This window comes from Cibotium barometz, chromosome 26 (assembly GCF_041138505.1).
Source record: "Cibotium barometz isolate CiBa-2024 chromosome 26, ASM4113850v1, whole genome shotgun sequence".
NCBI lineage: Eukaryota > Viridiplantae > Streptophyta > Polypodiopsida > Cyatheales > Cibotiaceae > Cibotium > Cibotium barometz.
The window spans coordinates 53,141,557-53,165,261 of NC_141071.1; the positions used below are offsets into that span (position 1 = coordinate 53,141,557).

At 48.5% G+C, this 23,705-nt stretch overlaps 1 protein-coding gene across 2 annotated transcripts in view; it reads right to left on the reverse strand.

Annotated features, from left to right (window-relative positions):
• Window positions 1-1,403: 1,403 nt before the first annotated feature.
• LOC147624089 (uncharacterized) overlaps window positions 1,404-23,705 on the reverse strand; it is a 50,592-nt gene continuing 28,290 nt past the window's right edge. Inside the window, exon 6 of one of the 2 annotated variants that reach the window (XM_086820949.1) lies at window positions 1,404-1,734. In XM_086820949.1, coding sequence (XP_086677075.1) covers window positions 1,532-1,734 — 203 coding nt within the window. In that variant the 3' untranslated portion in view covers window positions 1,404-1,531. The remainder of the gene's footprint in view (window positions 1,735-23,705) is intronic. The other variant, XM_086820950.1, reaches the window with a different exon arrangement.

Genomic DNA, 23,705 nt, shown 5'->3' on the forward strand with positions numbered 1-23,705 from the left:
GGTGACAACTGTGTCAATGGCCTCACTGCATCTGGCAGATCTTATATGCCAGAAGGTGGCGATGCTGCTCATGAAATCACACGTGGCTCATGCGGGTCTCTGTGGTCCATGTTGCTGATAGTCTGAGAGAAAATCGGGGGAGAGTCTCTCAGCCTCGAGCCTCCGTCCAAATGGTGGGGTCATGCCAGTACCACTCCCCTTGGTTCTACTATAACCAGGCAAAGGGGCAGTTCTCCTGAAGCCATATTTTGGGACGCATTTTTGGCATATAAAGCATTTTGGGACGCATTTTTGGCATATAAAGACATAAAAATATTACACTTATTAAGGATTCATTCACATAGCAAAAAAAAGTACTCTTCATGTTAGAGTTCAATCAAACCTGGCTGCAGCAATGAGGCAGCTAATAGTGCCAAGTGAGGCCAGTGAGAGTCGATGAAATAATAGGGCTAAGGCTCTGAACTCTCACCAGGGCAATTCTCTAAAGATGGTTGATTTGCGTACTTTCTCCAGTGTCTATGTATTCAAGTCTCTAAATCTAACATGCTATCAAACTTGCTATTTGGTAGAAGGTTGAGAATAGTGACCAGAAATGAGAAACGGGAACGGAAACGTTCGAGGAATGGAAATGGGGAAACGAGTTTTTGGGGGGTGGAAACGGCCGTTTCCTGTGACAATATCACTTAGGAAACAAGAAACGGCCATGGAAACCGATGGGGTCCTGAAACAAAGAAACGTGTTTCTAGGGACTGGAACAGCCGTTTCCTCTCTCAACCAGGTTGAGTCAACTCCTCCATGACAAGTTCTAAAGGAGGCAGAATGAGGTGCCTGTCCTAAGGTCACAACGTCCACCACATGATGGTGCACATGTGACGAGAAAAATCTGTAGGTGTAGATAATCATAGTCTTGAGTCCACTGCCAAAGCAGTCAAATCCCAATTCATAATGCACAGCTCTCTCTCAGTCCTTTTGTTCTTTTGAGAGGGAAATTTTCACTATGGGTTGATTAGCCCGCCACTTTATTCATCGGGTCACCCCCGGCTGTAGGGAAACTTTGACCTCCTACCCACTTGGCGACATGGCAGGGGACGCACTCTCTCATTCTCAAGGTAAAGTGGGCAATTTTCAGCCATTTTATCTGAGTCTCTTTGAATCATGAAATGTAGCATTGGACAGTCTACAGACACTTTGCATCTGAGACAAAAGTAGGAAAAACCATGTACAAACTTACTGAAAGGTCAACAAGCTAAAACAGCCATAAAAACATTATAAGAACTTTGTTGTTGTAAGCCCTTATGGGATACAGGAGTCTGCAATATGATGAGGTTAAGTTAAGAGGATAAGAGATCTATGAACAAAGAACTTGGCCTTGAGTGACTATAAGGATTGTTTCAATGGGGGCCCGGATCATGTACGGTTATTGCTCTCATGATTATATGTGCAATACGTGCAAATGCAGATCATACATACACTTCCTATGTATTGCACATGACAAGCTGCAAATGCATGAACACCAGGATAAATTTTCAAATTAAAAGAAATGCTTGCATACCAAGGAAAGGAAAGCCCGTATCATGAAGAGAAGACACATTATTTGGAGTTCATGAGATGGAGTCACGATTGTGGAAGGGTCTTTTTCGATGAGATCTAAACATTTGAGCAGCCCCTTAACCACAGCTGTGCCTTGTCCATCCAATGCACGCTCTTGTAGCCACAGATACAGACATCCTGAACCTGCATACCATTGAAAGTAGAGTCTACTCTTGAATGCCCTCTTAGCAGCCCCATCTAAATGAACATTACAAGTCTTTTCAATGGATTTTGCATTAGTGAGTATTAGGTGCATCAAGCATAAAGAGTTTTAAAGGGATGCCCATTTGAAATATATCACCCTGGACGTGGCAAATGCAAATACGGACTTTTTGTCAAAGCAACTGTGAGAGCCATTTGCCACTTTTGCTCAGATAAAGGCCTATCTATTCAAAATGCATGTGATTAACAGAGAAAAAGAGTAGCAGAATAACTAGAACAAATCACACGCACACAAAGATAGTATGTATTCTTCTATGAGCAAACTCTATGTACAGGCTTGCCAGAACTATGGCTTAAGGATGAAATCTAAACTAAACTGAAATTACTACTGAAAACCTAACTTCCTTCACAACCCAAATCAGGCTGACAAAATCAGTCTACAAGTGGATTACTGGCTGCATCAGGCTGAAACTTGCTGCCTGGGTTTGGGGCTGAAATCTGAATCTCCTGTCTACTCCAATAGTGAGAGAAGGTAAGCTTAGGTGAGAAGGGGAGCTCCAATACCAAGAACGATGAATGAGGCGGTTGGGGTCCCTATTCATAGGAAAATCCCCCCCTCCAAGAAATAAATAAACTCCACCCCTTATAACATCTACAAGTCATATTGCAATTTGTATGGCCTTAAAACTAATGATAAAAGTCACTAAACGTGTCCATGATGGGCTCATGAGGTGCCCCACAGCCAGGGTTGTTCTATACACAAACACACTGCACAAATCCGGTCTAAAATTGTTCCAAACATGTACTAGACCAATCATTGAGATATGTCTCTACTCCTCAGCCAAAAAATTGTGATATTTCTTTGGATTGAAGGAGTGCATAATTGATGGAATCCTTCTAGAAATCCTAGGTGGACATGGAAAACTTTTGACATGTGTATTTGTGTGAACTCAAGGTGGGATAACATCTAATCACTAAGTCAAAGATCTTTTCGTTAAATAATGCAAGGAGACACATGTCAAGAGTAGCCAAGAAGGACAAATAATAGTAGCATCCGGCCTTATGTCACGGAGGGATGAAGAATTTTATTGTTGTAAGTTATAACAAGGTGAGAGAGGGTCACTTTCCATCTATAAAAGGAGCCCTCCTCTCTCTTTCAAATCAATGAGCGAAGCCTCCTCATTTGTGCATTCTTGTGTCTTTGTTACTCCATCCTTACATTTTAGCTCTCTCACTTAGTTTTCTCTCTTTTATTTTCTACCAAATCTGGTTCGTCCAAATAACCCAATTTGCATGGATGAGCCATACCAACACTCATCATATGTCTCTATTCATATAATCTTGAGTCAGAAGACTTTCTTCCAACAAAGAGTTGCCCTCTTATTTGGAGAGGCAAGATTAGCTGAAAACCTTACTTCTCCCGATCCTTTCATCTTTCCTTCTATGAATTATAATCTCACTTTTGATGTCTTTATCTTCATCTTACTTTAAAGAGAGGGAGCCAGGTGAGAGTGTCGTGTAGTAGAAGAGAAAACACACGCATTGCATTTACTAAATGTCCTTCTTGTCAGCATCATTGTTAGCCTTTGGCCTGTGAGAAGTCCTGGTGTGAACAGTCACTTACACAAGAGCACTTTTTACCAAGTGTTGGCTTGGGTTTTTTCCCAGTGTAAAGACACCCTTGGTGTGTTGGGACACTTATCCCTAGGTGTATAGTACCTTGTACTTAAACTCATTATTATAGTGAGCACTTCCAACTATCACATCACCTCTCTCTCTCACACCAGCTCAGTTTTACTACCTCGAGCACCATGTCACAGCGGCCCATGAGGGATGTATTAGGATGATATGACAACTCTCTACTCATGTACCTAGACCAGATTTTATAGTTCTAGATTTTTGTTATCTTTCTTTATTACTATTTTTAACCTAGGATGATGTACCTCATGGATATGATGTAACCTTTTGGTCTCATAGGTCATTTTGGCGTTTTGAAGACGTTAATACAACTTTCTTTCTTTCTTTCTTTATACCTCTCTCTCTCTCTGGATACTCAAAGGACATGGAGTTCACCTAGTCGTCCACTGGGGATGAAGATGACCTTCTACACATATCACCTCCTAAGAATGGTTTCATCATCCACCCACACTACATGGACATACACCTATCTTTTGGAGTGAGATGTGCGATCGGCCAAATGCGCACCTCGTCCCACCAATTGAGAGTGGAGACTGCCAGATATGGGCCCAAGGTGGCCGCACCAGAGGACATGAGATGCTAGCTCTGTCACACAGAGCCCTAGAAAGAGGACCATTACATACGCCGATGCCCTGTGTACTATGAGATTCAGGGGAGGTTCCACTGCCTCTTCTAAGCTGGGTTAGGACCACCTTCCAGGATCATGGACTTCCCGGATAAGAGATGCCTGGGACTCCTTCTTCTAGAGCTCTGCAGACACAGGGAGTCCTTAGTGAGATCCAGATCACTTGTACTCGCTCGAGGACCAGCACAAAGAGCTCTCACCGACTTCTTCCATACCAGCACTCCAAAGGCCCGATCCATCCACCATACCCGGACCACAAGCTAATGCAGGAGCTAGACCGAGAGGTGTGACACTCGACATAGCCGCAGAGTTATGCAGAGCTCAACGCCCCACACCCAATGGCCCTCATCCACAGCCACGCCACCATAGGAGGATCCGGGCCATCATCTCCCATCATCGCAGGACCTTCTCGCGCCAGCTCAATTTTACCACCTTGAGCACCATGGCACAACGGCCCATGAGGGATGTATTAGGGTGATATGAGAGCTCTTTGCTCATGTACGTAGATCAAATTTTATAGTTCTAGATTTTTGTTATCTTTCTTTATTACTATTTTGTACCCAAGATGATGTACCTCATGGATATGATGCATAGTCACAGGGGACGGAGGGGACGGACCCTTGGAACAGGGGGACGCCGTCCCGAGAACACTGTGGGATGGGGACGGACGGGGACGGACGGACGTCCCCAGCTAGGCGTCCCTCACAAGGGACGCCGTTTTGGGGACGGATCCAAGAGGGGACGGCTGCATGGGAACGCCTGCAGGTTACTGTTTGGGCAATGGTCACATTTTTGACCTTTTCTTTTCGCCGTTTGGGAGGGGCTTTTCATGGGCCTTTAGCCTTGGCCCATAGGCCTTGAGCCTTTGAGGCTTTGAGCCTTGGCCTCTCTCTTGTCTCCCTCCCTCACACACACTCCCTCACACTTCAAGCTTTAGCTTCACACACACACACACACTCTCTCCCTCAAGCGGCAAGCCTCAAGGGCCAAGGTCTCAAGTTTCAAGCTCTCACACAAGCAAGCTGTAGCCTCTCAAGACACACACTCTCCCTCACACACTCTCTCGCATCCTCCTCGTAGCAGTGGCTCTTCAAGTTCCGACTACCCGTAGAAGGACGACGGGATGGACATGGTGGGATGAGGTCAATCACACCCCATCCCCTCATGGAGGTGGTGCACAGCCATGGACATGCAAGCTTTGCCCGTATAGGCAAGTGGGTGGTACTGACAAAGTAATTTTTATGTGCCGTTCCTACCCCCGTCTGTAACTCGCGGCGGGAGTGCCCGGGGGACTAGGGCCTTTGACACACTTGTTGATACCATCAATGCATATTAAAACATTTAAACATGGCCACAGCCTTAACACATATCCATCATCACTTTGCATAAAACATAAAGCTGGACAAAACATCCACAAATGCTGAAAATGGAGCTTGTACATGTGACACCGCATAGAGGCCGGAATGGGCCGACCCCCCCCTTGGGGTATTTTATTACCCAAGGAGAATAATATCATGTACAAGCTTTGAGGGCCTTACTCTCCCCACGGGAGATGCCGGATTATCCCTATACAAATGCCATAACACAGCCCAACACAAGGCTACCAAGCCGGAACATAGGCTGTAGAAATGCCGTCGAGCCAACCATATAATCCATATACCTCCGTGTGGGTACTGATTCTTCCCCAAAAACCACGGGTCTTCATGTAATAGAGCTGGTACAGTAGGTACAGTGGCTGGTACAGTAGGTACAGTGGCTGGTACAGTCGGTACAGTGGCTGGTACAGCAAGTACAACAAGTACAAATGCTGGTAGAGTAGGTACAATGACTAGTACGGTAGGTACAGTGGCTGGTACAGCAGGTACAGTGGGTGGTACAGCCGGTACGATGGCTGGTACAATAGGTACAACAAGTACAAATGCTGGTGCAACAAGTACAATGGCTAGAAATCATAATAAATGATTAAATACCCTTGCCTTCAGTATTTCTTCGCGATGGAAGCCTCCAAAACAGTCCCCAACAGCCGGTATTCTTCATGGGCAGCCTTCAAGAGAGAGAGAAAGAGAGTAGCCATCATTAGGGCAGCCTGTAACGGTGGTAGAGGCTAGTGTGCAGCAAGAGAGCCTCTATTAATGAAGAGAGAGGGCTCCAATTTATAGATTTGGGCCTCCCATGAGCTAAAATGGCAAGAGAAGGCTACGATGACAAGTGGAGAGCCACACAATAGCTGAAGTGACAAGTGTGAGGCCACTTGTCTCACTTTGATCCTTTTTCTAACAAGTGTCAGGCCACTTGTCTCACTTTGGTCCACTTTCTTGCCACATGTCCCAATCTAAGAGATGGGTCCTTCCATAATCTTTACCTCTAAAAATATCCCAACTGGTAGACATTCTGTCATAGGCACTTTGCCAACTCTTGGTATCTGCTCAATTCCAGATGTAATGACGCGAACAGAATTTCCATCGGAGTCGAGCCAAAAATAGCAACTCTCCTAAATTTTAGGAGTGTGGTCCTTTGTATTCTAGGATAATCCCCCATTCCCAAAGCTTGTACTTTCCAAATATTTAAGCACCCTGGAGTCCACCAGACCCCTTTCAGACTAGGAAATGTCCAGGCTGGTGACATCCTCCCCAGCGTCTTAAAAGTTGTCCGCAACTTTAAGCTTCAAGGTATATATTCAAGATATAATCATGTCCCATCGATTGGGCGAGACGAGACACTCTCAAAAATCCAATATAACTGAAGAATCCGTGTCCCAAAGAAATGGGCGAGACTAAATAAGTCTCCATAATACCAATATCAAAATCATGTCCCAAGATAAATGGGCGAGACAAATCAGTCCCATAAGTCCAGATATCATAATCCATGTCCCAAGTGAATGGGCGAGACAAATCAGTCCCATAAGTCCAGATATCATAATCCATGTCCCAAGTGAATGGGTGAGACAAAATAAGTCCCATAAGTCCAGATATCATAATCCATGTCCCAAGTAAATGGGCGAGACAAAATAAGTCTCCTGCCAACAAGACATCGGTCCACATGACCCTTGGCATAGACATAAGTCCTGTCATGTCCACTTTACCACTTGCACTCCATGTTGGTACTCTGACCACACACCTTGGATGAGAGGTGGGCTCAAGAGATAAAACAATCACTCGCAGGCATAGATAACCTGGTGTTCCATAAGCATTTCTGCTACACATAGTTTATAGGCATTTCGGCCACCAATAGTTTGTAGGCATTTCGGCCACCAACTCACACTACCCTCTCAAGTGCCCATGTTCCCTTCCATCTGCTCTCTATTGTTCCACCCACACATGGTAGAAACAATCTTCAAGAGAGCACGTAGGACAAGAGAACACTACAAAGGGTATGTTGTGCTTGTCACTACCCTTTGAAGTGCCCATGTTCCCTTCCATCTGCTCTCTATTGTTCCACCCTCACATGGTAGAAACAATCTTCAAGAGAGCACGTAGGACAAGAGAACACTACACAAGGTAAGTGAACCATGAGTTCCATAAGTCCAATGCATCCCAAATAAAGGGAGCCAAAAAGAATAATCCATAAACCACCTATCATCATTCTTGTACTTGAAAATATTCCGCCTGCCATCATAACACACCATGTGTGCATGGCCGGAATCCACACGGGCACCGCTCGAAGGTCCACAAATGTCCTGCCATGTCCTTGGACTCATATGCATCCACTCATATGATCCATACACATGCCCAGGTATAATACATACATGCATCCGCATGTTTCTAGGCCTGACACGCATCCGCATGTCCCTAGAATATAGGGGTTTGTGACACCGTCCCCGTTTCCCGTCCCCCGTCCTGTCCCCGTCCCCCGTTATCGTCCCCCGTCCCTTGTGACTATGATATGATGTAACCTTTTGGTCTCATGGGTCATTTTGGCCTTTTGAAGACGTTAATACAACTTTCTTTCTTTCTTTCTTTGTTCTCCTCCTCCTCCTCCTCCTCCTCCTACGCCTTCTACTCCTTCTTCTTCTTTTTCTTCATTTGACCATAGGCTAGACTCTAGTGCAAGAGCTCGGCCGAGAGGTGTGACACTCAATAGAGCCACTGAGTTATGCAGAGCTCAACGCCCCAAACCCCATGCCCTCGCCCACGGCCACGCCACCACAAGAGGATCCGGGCCATCATCTCCCATCATCGCAGGGCCTTCTTGCGCCAACTCAGTTTTACTACCTTGAGCACCATGTCACAGCGGCCCATGAGGGATGCATTAGGGTGATATGAGAGCTCTCTCCTAATGTACCTAGATCAAATTTTATAGTTCTAGATTTCTGTTATCTTTCTTTATTACTCTTTTGTACCCAGGATGATGTACCTCATGGATATGATGTAACCTTTTGGTCTCATAGGTCATTTTGGCCTTTTGAAGCGTTAATACAACTCTCTCTGCTCACTCGCCCCTGCTCTCCCCTGCTCGCCGCCTGCTGTCGCCTCCCTCTCTCTTCGAACCTGCTCGCCGCCTGTTCGCTCGCCCCTGCTCTCCTACCACACACCAAGCGTCACTTCTCTCCCTCTCCTAAACCTGCTCGCCACCTGTTCGCTCGCCCCTGCTCGCCGCCTGCTCGCGCCTCCCTCTCTCTTCGAGCAGGGCTCTCTCTTCGAACCTGCTCGCCACCTGTTCGTTCGCCCCTGCTCTCCCCTGCTCGCCGCCTGCTGTCGCCTCCACAAAGAAGAAGGGGAGATCAATGACAACACTCTCACGGCCATCAAAGAAGAGATCTCCAAGGAGATCACAAAGGACATGGAGGGAAAACTCGAAGCCAAGCAGTCAGGATGGGTTGAGGTGGTGAAGAAGAACATCCGTAAAGAAGTGAGGGAGGAGACTCAAAGGGAAGAACACAAAATCATTCACACCACCATTGAGGAGGAGAAGATGAGGCATGCCCGCCGCCTCAACATTCAAGTCACAGGTATAGCCGAGACACCCGACTCCACTCCCGAGAAAGATGGACAGCTTCTATGCATGAAGCTCGGCTATAAGGAAGAGCACCCTCTCTCCTTCACCAAAGCATAATGAGCCGAGAAAGACTCAACACGCAAGCGAGCCCTCATCCTACAGTTTGCAGGAGAGACGGAGAGGGTCACCTTCATGAGGAAGAGGGTCATACTACGGGGTTTAGAGGGAGCTCCTATTTTCTTGGATGATGATCTCACGAGGATGCAGCTTGAGCATAGGAGAGCTTGCATGCCACGAGTCTTACACGCGAGGAGAGAAGGCAAGAAGGCCTTCTATCGAGATGGTCGGGTCATCATTGATGGCCGGCCCATGGATTAGCGGTTTGGGGCCTATGGGACACAGACCAGGCCGCTGAGATACACATGGCAGTATGGAACTGTAATGGTTCACTATCGGTGCAGCCTGGACGACTGGAGCATGTTATGGTGGGGAGAGACATCATACTTCTGACAGAGACACATCAGAGCCCAGAGAGAGGGCTACCTCGAGTAGAGGGATTCCAGTGGGAGTCAGCATACAGGAGGACCACACGCCAGGATACCTCGAGAGGGTCGGGGGGAGTAGCAGTTCTATTCAGACGGGAGCTACAGGGCAGACTAAGAGTGGTAGCACAGGATCCAGAGGCCAGATACATGTGGATCAGATTACAGCTCTCACAGGACAGGGTTATATACATAGCTCTATGTTACTTTCCTCCATCAGGATCCTCCTATGTCATTACAGAGGACATGCCACAGGAGGAGGAGACGGAGCCTCGCCATACACTTGTCTGTTAGAGGAGATTATGCATTATTCTACACTAGGGGAAGTATTTCTTACGGGCGACTTCAATGCCCACACACAGAGCAGACAGTGTGAGGTGTATGACTATGATGACATGGAGATCTTCCACCCTGTTGATCCAGAGGAGATAGGGGCTAGTCGGGCATCAGAGGACACTGGACCAGACAGAGGACATTATGGGGACCACTTACTAGAGTTGGGAGCCAGGCATCGTCTCGTTATTTATAACGGGATGCTACAGTGGCCGGGATCAGGAGGGCTGACATGCTTCCCACATGGGGGTCATACACGGACCGAAGGCACGGTGGTAGACTACATTATGGGGTCTTTCGAGGCATCACAACATGTCACCTCATTCTCCATTCCACCTTGTCCTATTGGGGCAGATCATACATACTTGGCATTTTCACTAGCCGGATCACCAGGCCGGATCACCAGTATCACCAGCCCCCCACATACCGACGCCACACACTACCATCTACTTCACACATGACATGGCAGACATATACACTGGCAGAGTAGAGGATGGGCTCCTACTCATGGATCCCCTGGCACCTATGGATACCATTACAGCCCAGCTGGCATCACTCCTACACATGGCTGCATTACAGAGCTTCCCACATCGTGTCCACTCAGGAGAGCCTGCGAGATCTGGGACTATGCCCCAAAACAGATGGTATGATGACGAGTGCAGAGCCCTATACTCACGGCTCCGTATACAGAGAGCCTTGGGAGCCATCACAGAGCAGGAGTCGAGGAGAGAGATGAAGAGACTTACTCGCCGCAAAAGGCGGGCCTTCGCAGAGATACAGGAACTAGAGATCTTTCATTTCTTCATGAGTAGAGATAGCCCTGTCTCATGGTGGCACTTCAGAGAGCCCCGGACACCAACACCTATTGCAGACCCACAGACATGGCACACATATGCAGAGGGCCTATACCACGCCCCACAGCAGCCACCTATACCTCAGCCACAGGAGCCTCGACCTACCACAGCTAGCTTCTTTACCCACTCTCGATGGTACAGGAAGCTATCCGCCGCCTACAGCATGGACGGGCCGCCGACCATATGGGCCTGCAGGGTGAGCATCTCATATATGCAGTAGATTCTTTCGCTCGTTTTCTTGCACACCTGTTTAACAGGGCACTAGCAGAGGGTTTGCCTGCGGAGTGGACGATGCACACCATTGTGCCGATTCACAAAACAGGGGATATGCTCGATCCGAGCACCTACAGGACAGTTATGGTTGGCCACGTGCTGGCCAAACTCTATGGTGCAGTGTTGGAGCAAGAGCTTAGCTTATATGCTGAGCGAGCAGGTTTACGCTCATCAGGGCAGGCAGGCTTCAGGAGAGCTTTCTCTACCACTGACCATGTATTCACTTTGAGATGTATGATTGATCAGGCCAGAGTGAGGAAGAGAAAGCTCTATTCCTGCTTTGTGGATTTCCGCAAGGCATTTGACACAGTACCACGAGAGAGGCTCCTTCAGCGCCTGTAGTCTCTTGGCATACCAGCAGATATGACATGGGGCATTTATGCATTATATGAGCAAGCTTTTGGGCGAGTTAGATGTCCAGGAGGTATGTCCGAGACTATTGCTAGCACCATTGGTGTGAAGCAAGGATGCCCACTTTCCCCCACGCTATTTGGGTTATACATTGATGAGGTGGCTGACTTCATTACACGGGGAGGCGGAGATGGAGTTGATTTAGCAGGTACCTCAGTACAAATTATGCTTTATGCTAATGATATTGTATTAGTGTCTGAGTCTCCAGGTGGTCTACAGCAGCATCTACATGCACTCGATGATTTCTGCACACAGAGGGGTCTTACTGTGAACCTTGGGAAAACCAAGGTTATGGTCTTTCATACATCAAGACAGGGCAGGAGTCAGCTGACATTCACTCTCGCAGGACGCCAGGTGGAGGTGGTGACATCATACGTGTACCTAGGGGTTACCTTCTCTGCAGCAGCCACACGCTTCACCAGACACGGGATATGCAGCATTGGCTATGCTAGAGAGACAGTGCCACCAGGCACATTTTCAGGAACCCCGGACGAAGCGGTGGCTATTTGACACATTAGTCACACCGGCATTGATGTATGGAGCAGCGGTATGGGCGCCGGGCCTTGCTACCCATTGGTGGACACAGATAGCGAGACCACAGGCCCTCATGATGGCACGCATGATACGCAGCAAACCGTCAGTACCTCATGACATTATCCGAGCAGAGTTTGCTGCGCCTCCTATGATGGTAGAGGCCATATTTCAGACTATATGCCTGCTAGACAGATTCAGAGAGATGCCACAGGACAGATTGTCATACAGAGCTTTTGAGGCATCTAGACACCTGGCTGAGGCAGGAGACAGAGGATCATGGTATGCACAGGTCACACATTGGTTCTCATAGCATGGCCTAGACATGGATCATCTACCACCATTCCAGTATGACAGGGATGCACCACATATCCGTCTCTCTCATAGTGAGAGGAACAGAGTATTGAGACAGGACCTATGGCAGCTCTATACACGAGAGACATGGATATCGCCTACATAGCCTTTTCCACCGAAGATGCTATACTACAGAGATCACTTCATGAGTATCACTGATGATGGATTTATAGAGAGGCCTAGATACATGGAGGGCTTTTTACCACACGGCTCCCGAGTGGCTATTGGTCAGCTTAGAGTTTCATCACACCGATTGGAGATTGAGACTGGCAGAGCAACACGGATCCCCAGAGAGGAGAGGGTATGCAGATTGTGCAGAGAGGTGGAGAGTGAGGAGCATTGTGTATGCAGATGCAGAGCATATACAGCCATCAGAGAGAGATATCCCATTTTATTCAGAGAGCCACATTCCCTACGCCAGATCTTTGAGGCAACAGACCAGCGCATACTGGGGAGATTCATTCTAGACATACAGCGTCACAGAGAGACATCATTACAGGCTCAGACAGCTCCAGAGGGGGGACGACAGACACAGATTACTACATTTTTTCAGAGATCCATCCCACTCCCACCCCCTACACGGCAGGGAATTACTCTCCAAAGAGCAGAGACACTCAGAGCCCGCAGGAGACACAGGACACCTGGCTTTCGGACACCACGCCTATATCAGAGAGAGATGACAGAGATCAGAGCTCAGTTTCACACAGAGGGTGCGGAGCGACTGGCTCGTTTCAGAGCACACCCAGGCATGTTCTTCCGGGGGCTGTGGACACCCCCTTCATTGATGTATACCATTTTATACCCCCAGTATGGTACAGGATGGAGCTAGCTAGGTTGCATATCATGATTGTATACTCCATGCATATAGCTTTGCATTCTCCTAGTAGTAGAGCTCCATCCCCTCCACCACTCATTGTACTTATTGCACACCCAGATTCAGCTTTTTAGTTAAGTACTTTTTCATTTTGTTGGGATGACAGAGGATACCCCATACAGGTACACCGATTTGTCTCATAGGCCGAGTTCGGTCTTTTGGAAGACGATAATTAAAATCTTTCTTTCTTTCTTTCTTTCTCTCGCTGCCTACCCTTCGCCTGCACACCCAGATTCAGCTTTTTTATTCAGTACTTTTTCATTTTGTTGGGATGACAGAGGATACCCCATACAGGTATTCCGATTTGTCTCATAGGCCGAGTTCGGTCTTTTGGAAGACGTTAATAAAATCTTTCTTTCTTTCTTTCTTTCCCGCTGCGCGCCGCCCCCCCCCCCCCCCCCCCCCCCCCCCCCCCCCCCCCCCCGCTGCCTGCCTACGCCCCCCTTGCTCTCTCTCCCGCTGCCTGCCTTCGCCCCCCCCCCCTCACGTTGCCCTTCGCTCTCTCTCTGCCCTCCCCCCGTCTCTCTCTCCTGCGCATCTCTCCCTCCCCTCCCTCCCACCTGTGCGCCCTCTTGCCCGCCTGCACCCCGCCCTTTGTCCCCTCCATCTCTCTCTCTCTCCTGAAGGTCAGCAGCATGTTGAGACCAACCCTGGTCTGTTGAAGTAACAGTCACAGCCCACAAGGATTAACGACAAAAGAAACGTCATGGAGGCACGTATGGAAAAGCTCGAAAAGATGCTGAAGGATTTGAAGAAAAACACGGACAGCAACCTCAACACTGTCCAGAAGAACCTCCTCGAACATGGAAGAAAGAAAAGGAAACAATGCAGGAGGAGATTGCCCAGCTTAAAGGCGAAGTAGCTTCACTGCGTGAACGCCCAGAAGAAGGGGAAATCCTCGAGGCAGACAAAGAAGCCATGAAGGAGGAGCTCACCCAGACGATTACCAAAACCCTGGAGGGCAAGATGGAAGCAGTAAGAGAAGGATGGGTGGAAGTAGTCAAGAAAAACATTAAGAAAGAAGTACAAGAGGACACGCACATGGTCCAATCCACACTAGATGAAGAGAAGATGAGGAGAATCCATCGTCTGAACATACGCCTGACAGGTATTCCAAAGACAGAGGGGTGCACCCTTGAGGCGGACGGCCGAAACTTATGCATAAAATTAGGCCACGCGGAGGATGCACCACTTCCATTCACCAAGATATGGAGGAAAGCCCCACCCAAGGACCCCACCCAAAGTAAAGCCCTAATGCTACAGTTTGCACACGAAGTGAGCAGGCAAACCTTCATGAGACAGAGAGTTAATCTGAGAAACCTACCAGGGGACCCCATCTACTTTGATGATGACCTAACTTGGATGCAGAGACAACATAGGAAATCATGCATGCCACAAATTAAAGCAGCACGTGCTGAAGGGCATGCCTTTTTTTATACAACTTGAGGTACTTTCACACCCAATTGAGACTAAAAGCACATGCTCATGTCCAAAAGAGAGGTGTTGATGAAGTCCAGACTCCAAATAGAAGTAGCAGTGATGTAGTCCACGTGCCAAGGAAGCAGCCAGCTCTGCCATTTAGCATTGGCTACCCACTGTATCAGATGCAGCTGACCCAATGTAGCCATCAGCCTGACCAACTTTCTGCACCACGCGGTGTGAGGGGTGATAAGTGCAGGTGAGATAAGGAGGTTGTGGGTATAAGGGGGCGAGTGAGGTGAGCCAAGGCAGTCGTCATGTGCCCTCTGCTGCTACTCTGCCTATGGCTGTGCTGCTGCTGCACCCTTCTCAGGGTAGAGGCCATGCCATCGTCTTTGCACAGAGCGGGCTCCATGACCCTCTTCTCTGATCAGAGAATAAGGCCGCAGGTCAGTCGGTTGGTGGGGCGAGGGTGGGGCCCGTGATGAGGCTGAAGCCTCTTGGCAGTGACTGAGGCTTGGCCTGGCTGCTGTCATGCTCATGAGGGCATGGAATTGTCCATGTGTGTGAAGGCATCAACTAAAGGCTGAAATGTGTGAAGGGGCGAGCAGGTGAGTAATGGAGGATAGGACTTCCCTATGGTGTGGAGGAGGCAAGAAGTAGTGGGTTGCCCGTGTGTGAAGGAGGCGAGTAGTGGATGCTGAGGGAGGCAATTGCAAGGACACCAACGTTTGAAGGGTGCGAGGGAGCGCTGGGCAACCAATAGCAAGTGGAATCGGCAGGGCAGAAATGGGAAACGGCGGCCTTGCACCGATCAGTTTGGATGGCGAGGACACGGCAAGCAGGCCACAGTGGCAGCAGCCAGAGAATGATGGCATTGAGGTGTAGACGCTGGTGGAGAGGGGGGTGAAGCTTGGAAGGGAGCAGGAGAAGCTGCAGGTTGGATGGGTGAGGCAGGAGGTATACAAGCAGTTGCAGAGGTCGAGTTGGAGGAGGCGAGTAAGGGAAGAGTGAGGCAGGCGAGTGGAGCTCTTGACGAATAATGGCACAATCAAAGAACTAGCCACAAAAGGAACCTCGAGATCTGGGGCGGGGGAGTGATGGAAGCTCAACGTCGTCCCACCAGATGTGCGAAAGACTACTACATCTGTAGCAGTCATGATTGCTGATAAAGCATAAACAGAATGCGAGTAGAATAGGGAGTACATTGAAACACAATAAACAAGAGAGTTCAATTGCAATCAATCGAATGAATTGAATCAAACACTCCAGTACATGCCCTTTTTATACAACTTGAGGTATTTTAACACCCATGTTCATATGGGACAACTCATACACAATCACATCCCTTTTGCCACTTTCAGTGGGCAGCCTACCCAATGAAGACCAAAAGTGCCTACTCTTGCCAATGAAGAACAACCCGAAAGCTAAAAACCTGCTCGGAAAGTGACGGGCGATGGAAGAGGGAGGGCTAGTGACGAACGGGGAGCGTGGAACCAGGCACGCAGCAGAGAGGCAAAAGGGCCGTACACAGGAGAAACACAGAGGTTGTGGAGCAGAGGACAGCACGCAGGGCTGAAACGAGAGGGAGGAGGGGCAGCAGACAGCGGGAAGTAGGAGGGAGGATGCAGGCGTGATGAAGGCACAGTGGCGGAGGGAGGCCTGTCCGGGTCCACAGGGGGGATGATGCGGGGGGGGGGGGGGGGCGGGGGGCGGGGGGGGACGGCAGGAGTGGGGGTTGGCGACAGCTCAGAGGAAGGCTGTAAGCAGGGATGGGGAAGGTGGAAGGGGAGAAGACAATGGCGAGGACAGCGGGGGTGCAATGGCCCAGGGATCAGGCTTGCCGCCATGTGTGTGGGTGGGTGAGGGGGGGGGGGGCGGCAGAAGTGTTGATTCCCAAGCAAGTGACAAGCGTTCGAAATCAAGATTCATCACTCATGTTTTTTTAATTCTATCCAGCCAAGAAGGAGATTGACAAGATGAGAGGGAGTGGACTGATGTAGACAATCCAATGAAGAACCAGCCTTTTTTCAGCTACACTATCCATAATGCAATGCTCCTTTTACTTGGACAGATTAAGAGGATATCACAAATATACAGAGACCCGGAACTGAAGACAGACACTTCAAGTATTCAAACAGAGAGTACACAGCAGGAAGCCACAAGAAATATGAATAAACAGCACACTGAGCCGGAACGGCCGGCCCTCCGTAGGAACTTCTTTATTTAAATAAAAGCTTTTTACAAGAAACCAAGATGCGGGTGCGACTCCCACCAGATTTTCCCACAAAAACATCAGCAAAACAGCTGCAAAACTTTTTTATGAGGGCAGTGGTACAGATTCTGTCTTTTTCATTCGTAGAGGTATTGCCCAGCATGGTTTATTGCAGGATGTTCCTCACTCTGATTATACACCCCCTAGATAGAGGATTGACACCAGTTGGGAGATTATTGCCAGTATTACAGCATGGCAGATCTGGAGAGCTAGATGCACAGAGGCTATTGAGGGTGTCCAGATTTTTGGGTCTCAGTGCATTAGTACTATATGGGGTGATATCATCCACACTCTTATGGCTACTTGGGCTCGCATTCAGGGGCCCTCTCGTTCTGCGCAGGCGAAGCGTGTGATATTTATGCGGGAATGGGACCATGGCATGTTCTTCCTCTAGTACCACAGGTCTTACATGGCATCATGATGCTCCTCAGTGGTTGAAATCACCTTACATATAGGGGTGATTCTATTCTCTTCCGGCTTATAGCTGTGATTGTTGTATGCTTTTCTCATACTTAATAGAAGTCTCTTTCTTTTTTTCTTTTTTCTTTTTTAACAGCTGCAAAAGGGCCAATGAGGTGATAGCTCAAGTGGTGAAGGTGTTTGCCTAGGACCAAGAGGTCCTGGGTTCAAAACCCCCCTTGGTGATATTAAAAGGTAAACTTTTGGGCTGCGAGCTGCCCGAACCCTGAATCGCTTCCTTCCTCCATCGCTGCGCCCCTCTTTCCTCCATCGCTGCGCCCCTCCTTCCTCCATCGCTACCTGAATCATTCCCATCCGCCTCTGATCCTCTCTGCCTTCGCTTCGTTCCTTCTTCGCTGCCCCCTCCTTCTTCCTCATTTCCTTCCGCCTTTGCTGCGCCCATTCGCTTTTCTTCCTGCTTCGCCCCCTTTCCTCCTCCGCCTCCCCACCTTGCCTTTGCCCGCCCTAGCCCTCCTGTTGATCGTTTCGCCTCCCCTCCCCTAATCGCCTCCCATCCTTCCTCCGCCTCTTCCCTCAGCGCAGCGCTGTTGTGTTGCCCCTCCCCCACCCCGCTTCGCCTTTGTGTCCAACCTCTTCCCCTTGCTTCCCTTTTCTTTTTTGCTGTTCCCTTTTCCACCCTCCTGTCCTTTCCTTCGCCTGATCACCTTCCTCTTCCCCTTGGTTCGGATTGCTCCTCATCCGGGTTCAAGTCGGCCTTTTTCTTCGATTAGCGTCATGGCTAATCATTCTCCCTCGGCCGGGCGAACCATTGTTTTCTCCGAAGCCGAGCTCGCGGTCCTCTACGCCGAAATAGAGAAAGACTCCAAAATGACCCTCATTGCCAGAATCTTTGGATCTCACCCGTCCCGTCTCCAGGCTCGAGATTGGGTCCTAGCAGCTCTGCCCTCCGACCTCGCTCTACACTTTCGAGATGTCAAGTTGCTTGGAAGAGGTTTCTTCCAAGTGGATTTTGATTCTGAGGATGCAGCCTCAAAGGTTTTTTTTTTTTTTTTCAAAGAGAGACTTCTATTAAGTATGAGAAAAGCATACAACAATCACAGCTAAAAGCCGGAAGAGAATAGAATCACCCCTATATGTAAGGTGATTTCAACCACTGAGGAGCATCATGATGCCATGTAAGACATGTGGTACTAGAGGAAGAACATGCCATGGTCCCATTCCCACATAAATATCACACGCTTCGCCTGCGCAGAACGAGAGGGCCCCTAAATGCGAGCCCAAGTAGCCATAAGAGTGTGGATGATATCACCCCATATAGTACTAATGCACTGAGACCCAAAAATCTAGACACCCTCAATAGCCTCCGTGCATCTAGCTCTCCAGATATGCCATGCTGTAATACTGGCAATAATCTCCCAACTGGTGTCAATCCTCTGTCTAGGGGGTGTATAATCAGAGTGAGGAACATCCTGCAATAGACCATGCTGGGCAATACCTCTACGAATGAAAAAAACAGAATCTATACCACTGCCCTCATAAAAAAGTTGCGGACCGGACTACGAGAGCCAAGCAACTGCCCCCCAAGGTCACATGCATGGCTCGGCCACTCAATTTGCCCATAAGTTGGGCTACAAGACCCCAAATCTGCTGTGCAATGCTGCACTCCCATAGACAATGTTGTACGGACTCAGAATCTGCCACACATCTAGGACAGGAAGGTGCTACACTGAAAACTGATCTCCACTGATTGGTGGGGAGACCACCATGTAAGAATAACCAAAAGAAATGAGAGATCTGGCCTCTTCTGTATGAGTGCCAAAGTCTATGCCAATATCTGCCCTGTATCACTGGAGAAATATCATAGCTCTCCCAATGAGGCCTGAGAGTAGGGATCCTATGCATCTGTCGAGTGAGGAGAAGCCTGGCATTCCGAACAGTGAAATAGAAAAAAGGAAGGCTTTTCAAAGGATCGAAGGCATCAATCCACTCCCACTCTCCTGGATCCCACTAAAGATATTTGATAGGACTGCCACCATATAGCAACAAACACCAAGAGCCATGAGTCACTATCTGAGGAGAAGGGTCAATGGACCAGTGCTTCCCCGAGCGACCAACAATCCTCACTGGACTAAGCCTAGTGTTTGGTATGATCTCCTCCATACTACATCTCCTCAATCTCCCACCAGGCATGATAGAATACATGAGGAAATCTGTATCCTCCTAGCCTGGCAGAGCAATGACCTGCAGAGGTATGCCTATCCTCGAAAAAACTCCCAACCAACTCGGATGATAGTCTCCGTGAAAGGTCCCAGAAAGCCACTCATGCGGAATAGCTGCATGAATCTGATCAATACGAATGCGAGAGCCCCTAAGATGCTGAGTGGATGCAACTCTCCGATCCTCCGGAAGACTCTTAAAGGTCTTCCAAGCAAGAACTGTGTATGCGCATCTCTCCCATCCTGACCATTGCATATAACGAGATGCACCAAGTGGCCGACCAGCCTCATCCCTAATGAACTCGTTCCACATAATAGGTTGTCGGTCAGCCTCGTCCAAAGACCTAGGAAGCCTTTGTTGCAAAAAATATCTCATGCTTCTCCATGCTCTGACAATGGCTGCAATGAGAGGGGAAGATGGTGCCCTAATATCAGCCTCTGTGAACAAAAAACATGTGTTGGGCATCCAGTCTCTCCCGACCCTGGGTGTACATCTAGAAATCTGAGACAAGAAAAAATCCTTCCAAGGCTCAGTGCCTGGTAGGAAACCTCTGACCACAAGTTTGCAAAGCAACGCCCTGCATTGAACATCCGGATCGATAATATTCAAGCCCCCCTCTCTTTTGGGCTGAATAATTGTGAGCCAAGCTACCCTAGCATGAGTGTCTGAGGTACCATCCAAGCCCGACCAAAGAAAATTTCGGATCAATCTCCGCAATTGGCCAATGCACGCACGAGAGAAGCACCAACAAGAGGCAATAAACCAAGCTGAGGCAAGCAAAACCTGATTAGCCACCAAAGTACTGGAGGCTAAATCTAATCTCCTGGAGCTCAAATGGAGGAGCTTCTTTCGGATACTCATAAGTACCGGGCAAACTGCTGTGCAGGAGAAATATCAATCCCAACTTGGCATCCCAAATATCTAGCAGTACATCCTCTGCTGGTCCAAGTAAAACTAAGCTCTGCACCTCAATCAACTCTCGGTGAATCACTAACACAAAAACCAACAGATTTGTGCCAATTAATGAGTGCCCCTGCTGCCAAACAGAACTCCTCTAGTGCTACCCGGAAGGAACATAAGCATATATATAAAGCTTCCAAAAACAGGGCTGTGTCATCAGCTAACTCAGAGTCAACTAACTCCTCATGACTACGAAGAGGCAACCTCAATCCTGAAATACCAGCAGTGGAGCGGAGAAAGATGCTCATGGCCTCTGCAACTATGATATATAATAAAGGGGCTAATGGGCAGCCCTGTCATACTGAGCGAGAAATCTGAAACCACTCTCCTCTATCACCGCAAGCAAGAACTCTACTGTGGGCATCACGATACATGCATGAAACTCCCTTGATCCATCTCTGAGAGAAGCCCATATGACTAAGAGTACCCTCAAGAAAGTCCCAATCCACTCTATCATAGGCCTTCTCAAAATCCAAGAGCAGAATGGCTAAGGGCTGATTGCTCGCTTTAGCCCATTCGACGGCCTCCCAAAACGAGAAAATGTTATCAAAGATGCTCCTGCCGTGTAAGAATCCATTCTGGGTATCATGAATAACATACTGCAAAATTGGCTACAATCTGATGCTCACTGCCTTAACAAGAATCTTATAGGCAGTCCCAAGTAAGGTGATATGTCTCCACTGGCCAATCAATGTCTTATCCCCGCTCTTAGGAATAAGATAAATAAGCCCCTCAGTGAGAGAAGAAGGCATAGAACCTGTGTCCCACATCTCCTGCAAAGCCGATGTTATCTCAGTCCCAATCTCATCCCAAAAAGTAGTGAAAAAAACAGGGGAGAGGCCATCCTCCCCTGGACACTTACCATGAGGTAAGGCATGAAGAGCATGACTGAACTCCTGCATAGAAAAAGGGGCATCCAAAGCGGCACACATCTCCTCAGTGATCAAATGTGGCAATGCATTCCAAACCTTCCTATGTGCCCTATGTCTCAGATCAAAATGCGGCTCAGCACTAAGAAGCTGGCAATAGAAATCGGTGGCAATCTGTCTAACCATGAGAGGATCTAAGTGAAGAGTGCCATGTGAATCCTACAACTGCCTGACACTATCTTTGGCATGAGATGGGCCGTGAGAAGCAAAGAAATGTTTGTTACATCTGCCACCCATCTATGTCCAAAAGGATTCCTGGGCATGGAAACGATACTCCGCACGCTGCTCAAGAGAGTGATGAAGTTTTGCTCTAATAGTACATAAAGAATCTGCAACCCATTGAGCATGAGGATGTTTCTCGTGCTCTTTCTGCAAGGCAGCCAGTCTACGTCTAATAGCCCTTTCTAAGTCCAAGGCCTCTTGCCTCTTAGACAGGGCACATGTGTGATAAAAGTCACTAATATCACAGAGAGCAGAGGCCAGGCTTTGAGAGGCCTGTACGAAGTCATGAGATCTCCAAATATCAAGCATACGACGCGATAGTTCTGCATCTGAAAACAAATGATCAGGGATGCGTACATGGGGTGCTGATCCATGGCAATTCGGATCTCTAATACATAAAACCACTGGGCAATGATCCGATTTGGAAGTGCCTGTAGCAATCAAAGTATGTCCACCTCTGTCAAGCACCCAATCATCCACATAAAATCTGTCTAACCGTGCATAGATACATCCTACATCTCTTCTCCTGTTAGACCATGAATAAAGAAGAGTGGATGGACTCCTCAAAATGTCATCCTCATGCCAACAATCTCTACCATGAATGGAGAGTATAAACCTCTCCCAAGATGCTCGTTCAAGAGGATGCACCAAGCCCTCATGTCCACCTCTTTTATCCGTTGGCATCTCAACCATGTTAAAATCCCCACCAATAATCCAATGGTCGGCAAGAGGCATCAATGTAGTGAGAGATTTCCAAAAGGAAATCCTCTCACCTCTATGGTTAGGAGCATAGAGATTGAGAATACCAATGCGTGTAGTACCCTGCATAAGAAGATTCCACTACGCTCTCGCAAGCAAAATGACACCATGTCCAATGATGCAAGGCAAGATCAAAGCTGAAACAGAGATACAAACACCACCCTTGGTACCAACAGCCGGTGACCAAAAGGTGTGTCCCGAGAGAAGCTTGCCTGATCTCCCACACTGACTAGCATCCAGTTTATGCTCTTGCAAGAGCAATATATCCATAGGTCCACCTGTGACTCCACAATGAAGCTGGGTTTTTACAATTTGTTTCCTTCGACGTGGAAAAAAACCCTCAAGACCCTGAATGTTCCAAGAGACAATCCTCACAAAGACTCAGAGTAGGAACAACCAGATCTCGTGGTCGAGACGAAGGACCCCTTTAGAGGCGGAAGTACGTCTCGCATAGGTAAAGGAGGGAAAATCTGACGATGTAAACCTTACCCCTCTCTCCCACTCCAGGGAAAAGCCAGGGCTAGTCCTCAGAACTGGAGAGGTACCATGACAATGCGAATGTGCAACATCATCCTCAAGGGTGCAATCATCCTGTAACTGTAATCCAGCATCCTCCTGTGAGGGATCCAGATCATGTGCCTGCAAGGCCTCATCCTCCAAAAAAGGATCAAATCCTGTGAGGCAAGAGCTGCATAGGAGTTAGGGTGCTCCACAGGGAGAGTGGGTGAAGGGGCAGGTACGGGGGTCCGAGGGTGCCTGCCATCCCTAACCACAACCCAACGCTGTGTGGTCTGCTATGTCAAAGGAGCAGCTGGAGTCTCGGCATCTGCAGAAGGCCTCTGATGGGCAGGACCACGCCGCCTCCTAGCATGGCCCCTCGATCTAGGACAATCTCTAGCAATGTGACCCTGTCGTCGTCGACGACAAATCTGACATTGGTCAGGTCTGCCTGCAATCTCCATCCTCTAGCAGAAATGAGATCTGTCAAGTCTCTGAAGCATAACATGATCATCAGTAATCGATGGATCAGGAACAAGCACAAGGACCCGGGGTACACCATCAAGAGTGGCGGTAACGGCCGCGGAAGCTGAGGCGGGAGAGCTCGGGAGGATTGGTACCTCTAGAACCTGGCCAAAGGATGCCCCTATGGAAGCTAAAAGCTTCCAATAGGACCGAGGAAGAGCAAGGAACCGTAGTGAGACCGGGGTAAGGCGGTGATCCTCCACCACTGGATCAAAGCCCACCTGGTACTGAAAGAAGAAAATCTTCCTAGGACCAAGAGGAAAGGGGCTGCTAGCCAAAGCCTGAGAAGTAGCTTCTAA